Source organism: Mesitornis unicolor, unplaced genomic scaffold (assembly GCF_000695765.1).
Source record: "Mesitornis unicolor isolate BGI_N332 unplaced genomic scaffold, ASM69576v1 scaffold6440, whole genome shotgun sequence".
NCBI classification, from domain to species: domain Eukaryota; kingdom Metazoa; phylum Chordata; class Aves; order Mesitornithiformes; family Mesitornithidae; genus Mesitornis; species Mesitornis unicolor.
Window position 1 is genome coordinate 16,592 of NW_010157488.1, and position 5,131 is coordinate 21,722.

Below are 5,131 nucleotides of genomic sequence, written 5' to 3' on the forward strand. Positions count from 1 at the left end.
GGGTAAACCTAATACCTTTCCCACCATGAACTAGTGGGAAGGAGAGAGAAAGAGACACAGACACAGCACAGAGTAGACAGAAGAGGAAGGAGATGACGTGCGTGGGGGACAGGAACAGTGAAAGAGGGGGGAGAAAACAAAAGAGAGAGAAAGAGATATCAGAACTCGCAGACAGACAGACGGCTGAGCATCTGGACAACGGGTAAACCTAATACCTTTCCCACCATGAACTAGTGGGAAGGAGAGAGAAAGAGACACAGACACAGCACAGAGTAGACAGAAGAGGAAGGAGATGACGTGCGTGGGGGACAGGAACAGTGAAAGAGGGGGGAGAAAACAAAAGAGAGAGAAAGAGATATCAGAACTCGCAGACAGACAGACGGCTGAGCATCTGGACAACACTGCAGCAACATGGGAGTGCCAGGCACCACCCAGCTCTGAGCCCTGGGCTCCTGAGGCCAGGCTGCACCCAGGGGCGCTGGCACTCACTGGACCCAACCCCACGCCCCTGACACGAGTGAAAGAGGGGGGAGAAAACAAAAGAGAGAGAAAGAGATATCAGAACTCGCAGACAGACAGACGGCTGAGCATCTGGACAACACTGCAGCAACATGGGAGTGCCAGGCACCACCCAGCTCTGAGCCCTGGGCTCCTGAGGCCAGGCTGCACCCAGGGGCGCTGGCACTCACTGGACCCAACCCCACGCCCCTGACACGGCTGGCAGATGTCCTTTGCAGGAGACGCACAGACAGCAAATGTACGTCCCACAACCTGAGGATGCAGACAAGCCTGGCTGGGGCACTGTGACCACCACTGAGCATCTCTGTCCCCTCCTCAAGTAGCCAAGAGACAAAACAAAGGACAGCATTTAGAGCCAAGGGGTAGTCCTGCCCCAGAGGGTGCCCAGCACCCTGCACTGCCTGGCTCTGGGACAGAGGCAGCACCTGAGAGGCACCCAGCACCCTGGACGGATCCCAAATCATGGGGTGTGTGGGGCACCCAGCATGCCCAGGACAGGCCCTGGCACAACTGATCTGTGAGAAGTCTGAGCCCTGGCCAGGCTGGCACTGCTGGGCTGAGACCAGCAGCTCCAAGGCAACACTGGGCCAGAGACATCTGTGCTGGGTGACAGGGGCCATCCAGAGGGGACAAACGCTGTGACACGTGGCCAGATGGGTAACCTCCCCCACCCGTGGGCCCCATTTCCGTGCCAGCCCAGCCAAGCCCTGGCACTGGGGACATACTCTTCTTGCTGGTGGGGATCTTGGGGGGTGCCAGGCTGCCTCTGGGCACCCATGGCCCCTCTTCACCTGCAAACCATGGGAGGAAAAAGCCCTTCCCTCCCCACCCATCTCTGCCACCCCTCCACAAGCCTGACTGGGACCCCCAACCCCACCAAGATGGAGGCCCTGGCCGCACGGCAGCCAAGCCCATGTGTAGAGACAGGGGGCCCAGATGGGGAGGCCAGGGCAGTGCGTCCTACCCTGCGAAGACTGGGTCTGCACAAAGGTTTTGATGAGGAGGTCGGTGGCCTGGGTGTAGAGGGACAGGGCATAGCGCAGCGACTGCAGGTCAGGGCTCTTCTCCAGGAACGTCTTCTTCAGCCCCACACCACCGGCATGGAAGTATTGCTGGAGGGGAGAGACAGCCACAGGGTCCCGAGCAGCTCTGCTGAAGCCCCCACTGGTGCCCCCAGGGGTCTGCGCCTCAGGGCTAGAGCGCCCAGGGGCACCTCTTTGTACACCAGAGTGCCCTCACCTTGATGGTGTCCAGTGCCAGCTCCACCACTGCACATTGCTTTGGGGTCAGGCTTTTGGCTTCCTCCCGCACCATGTGGTCCTGTGGGGCACGAATCCTGTTCTCAGCATGGGGTCTGGGACCCACTTCCCTCACCCCAGCAAACGAGCACTGGTGGGGTCCTTGCAACAGGGCCAGTGCCAGCCTGTAAAGTGCCCCCCCAACACAGGGAGGAGCTCAGACCTCCTGGGCAACCCCCAGCTCAGCTCCCCAGTTCTCACCTTCAGCTTAGAAAGCTGCCCCAGCTCCTTGGCTGCATTGAAAATCATCTGCGTGCCCTGCAGAGAGCAAAGAGACAGGAACAGCACCGGTGAGTGGCCAGGATGGGGGTGCCATGGCCAGGCTGGGCACACGGTTCCAGGAGCTTGCTGCAGCTCCCAGGGCTCTGCTGGCCTCTCCGGCTCCAGGGGGGTAGAGGGGTGCTCCTCGGAGAGCCCCAAGAGCCACCAGCCATGCCAGACGTGGGTGTGGGGAGCTGGTGCAGCCCCCATCTCAGCCTCTGAGTTCTCAGGTGTGTGGCTGGGCCTGGGGATTCCAGGACAGGACATCACCCTGGCATCGGGGATCTCACACCCTGCTCAGCACCAGCAGATTGGCCCAAGGGTCCCATCCTACTCCCTGTGGTGGCCAAGCACCCGCTTCTGCATCCAACAGAGCCCAGCATGGCACATCACTAGCACTGCATGAACGATCGTATGACATCGGTGCAGGGGGAGCAGAGAGCGAGTGCAGGGGGACAGCGGGCACAGGAAGGGTGCAGCACGGTCCCCCTGTACCCCGCAGCACTGGCAGCCAAGCCAAACACCCCACTGCCACCCAGACCCCTGCCCAGTCCCAGCCCCAGGGAGGTTACTGGCCCCTTCGCACCCCTCAAACACTGAGGAGGGGAGCCCCTGGCCACCTCTGCCTGCCCTGTGCTGTGCCACCCCCATGGGCAGGGGTCGTGAAGCCATTCCATGGGGTTCACTGGCAACGGCTCCTGGGGACGCAGCCCCATGGCACAGGCAGATCCCACTCACCTCCCTGGTGTGGCACCTGCTCACCAGGCTGGGTGCAAGCTCCCCTTCTGAAGCCTTCCAGTGTGCAACTGGGTAAACTGGGGCCCAGTGAGGCAGAGTCAGCAATTCCCACCTCCTTCCCCCTCCCGACACCAGTAGCTCCAGTCCTTCCCAGCAATGAGAAACCACAGCATCTGTCCCACTAACCATTACCTACTGCAGTGGTCTGGCCCCCATCCCCTCATTTTGTACCACCCCCACTAACCTTTTGTGCTGCCCCCCCATTTCTGTCCCATTAATCCTTCCCTTGCTGTCCCCATCTTCCCCAGCCAGTGAACAGGCTGGGAGCTGGGGACACTGGTGTCACCCAAACAGAGCACGATGGGACACTGTACTGAGCTGGGACCCCCTGCGCCCCGCAGCACACAGGACAAGGGATGGGGAGGAGGCGAGAGGAGGGACCAGAGCCAAGTGGGGATCAGAAGAGCCATGTCCTTACTTCAGTGTGACTGGGCAGCTTCACCCTGCTCTGGAAGAGAACAGCAAGGGACAGTTACTGGTGGTCCCAGCAGTGGCCAGCTGCAGGTCCAGGCCCCCCACATCCCCCGGCCGTGGAGGCTCTGGCCCTGTACTCTCCTCTGGCTGTGCCCAGTTCTCTGCTTGTGCCACTGGTTCAGCACCAGTTCACACCTGCAAAAGCTCAGCCCTGTGCACTTGGTGCTGAGCCTGTGATGAGCGTGCCAGGTCTCTTCCTGAGTGGGGGGCAGGCTTGCTCTCTGCCTTGGCTGGGGAACAAAGCAGCTCACCCAGCACCCCCAGCAAACTCGGGCAGGACCCAGTGTCCCCTGTGAGAGAAGTGGGGACCCAGGAGAAGCCACAGGCATTGCCCAGCAAATGCCAGCATTGCTTTTCCTGAGAGCTGGGTTTTGGGAGCAGGCAGCCTGGAGGGGCTGTGCTGGGCCCCCAGCCTGGTGGTGGGGAGTACCCAGACAGAGGGAGGGCCCAGGTGCCTGGAAAAAAGCTCTTTTGGCAAGTTTTGGGGCTCAGTGCACCTTGCTGAGCCTCCCCAAGCATCAGGAGGGAAGCAGGCTCAAAGGTCCAGGGGATCTCAGCAGCCCCATGGCTCTCAGTGTACCCTGCACATATCCAGCATGGCCCAGCGTCCTGAGGGTCACCTCTTCCTGAGCCCCCAGCAGTGGGACGGGTTTGTGCCTGTGATCTTTCGTGCTTGAGCATCCCCACGCTGTCCCAGCCAGGCACCTGGAGGGGTGCTGAGCACCATGGGGCAGCATCCCCCGTGCCTGCCTGGGGATGGGTAACACCCCACATACCCACCCATGGAGGGGCTAAACACAACACAACACGCGCTCCCTACCCCAGGTGACACACAGAAACAGGTCACTGCCCCCATCCTGCACACAGGCAGCACATCCCGGGCGACACAGCACACCTCAACACGACATCACGCCACGCAGGCAACGGCACATCCAGACAGCACAACAGAGGAAGCACGGACAAGCCTGGACCTCCACAGCAGGTGGGAGTGGGGCCACGAGCGTGGCCACGGGGCGATGACATACATGGAGCCCACAGCTATTTACCTTCTCTGTCCCCTTGCCATGTTTTCTCAAGAGCGTCCCCTGTAGAAGCAATGGTCAGAGGTTGAGTGGTGGGGTGGGGGGACAGCCTGGGGTGGGGGGGGAGCACAGGGCAAGGCTGGGCACACAGTGGGGGCCGCAAGCTGGCGGCAAAGTCATCACTGGGCTCCTAAAGGACAGCCAGGGCCGATGGGGGACTGGTCCCTGTTGGGGTGCTGGGCCCATGGAGGACTGCTCCCCACTGGGATACTGGGTTAGTGGGGGACTGGTGCCCAGAGGGGTGCTTGGTCAGTGAGGGATTGTTGTCTTTGGGATGCTGGGCCAACTGGTCCCCACTGGTATGTAGGATATTGCACTGATGGGGAACTGGTCTCTACACTGGGATGCTGGGCTAATGGGTATCTGGTCCGTGCTTGGATACAGGGATGCTGAGCCCATGGAGGACTGATCCTCGTGGGGATATAAGGAGGCAGGAGCCAGCTGGCACTGTGGTGGGCAGCCTCTGGTGCCCCCCATTCCCCTCCAGCTATGCCAGATGCTCACAGTGCTGGGGAGGGAGGGGGCAGCTGTACTTCAGTTTTACACGCAGAGTTCAGGTCCATGCAGTGCTGAGACCAGTGACAGCCCCACGCTGGCCCAGGTCCAGCAGGGCAAAAGAAACAGTGTAAAATGTGGCAGCAGTGCCATGGAGTGGGTCCTAACCAGCCTCTCGGGAGGGCGGCGCGAGGGGGGGGGAGC

At 61.2% G+C, this 5,131-nt stretch overlaps 1 protein-coding gene across 1 annotated transcript in view; it reads right to left on the reverse strand.

Annotated features, from left to right (window-relative positions):
* The window catches only part of LOC104537324 (protein unc-13 homolog A-like), a gene marked incomplete at its 5' end in the record, with an annotated part of 31,010 nt that overhangs the window by 2,432 nt on the left and 23,447 nt on the right, over positions 1-5,131 (reverse strand). Inside the window, 6 exon segments of the mRNA XM_010180159.1 lie at positions 174-230; positions 1,484-1,631; positions 1,759-1,839; positions 2,019-2,075; positions 3,295-3,324; positions 4,397-4,435. Of these exon segments, the coding sequence (XP_010178461.1) occupies positions 174-230; positions 1,484-1,631; positions 1,759-1,839; positions 2,019-2,075; positions 3,295-3,324; positions 4,397-4,435 (412 nt within the window).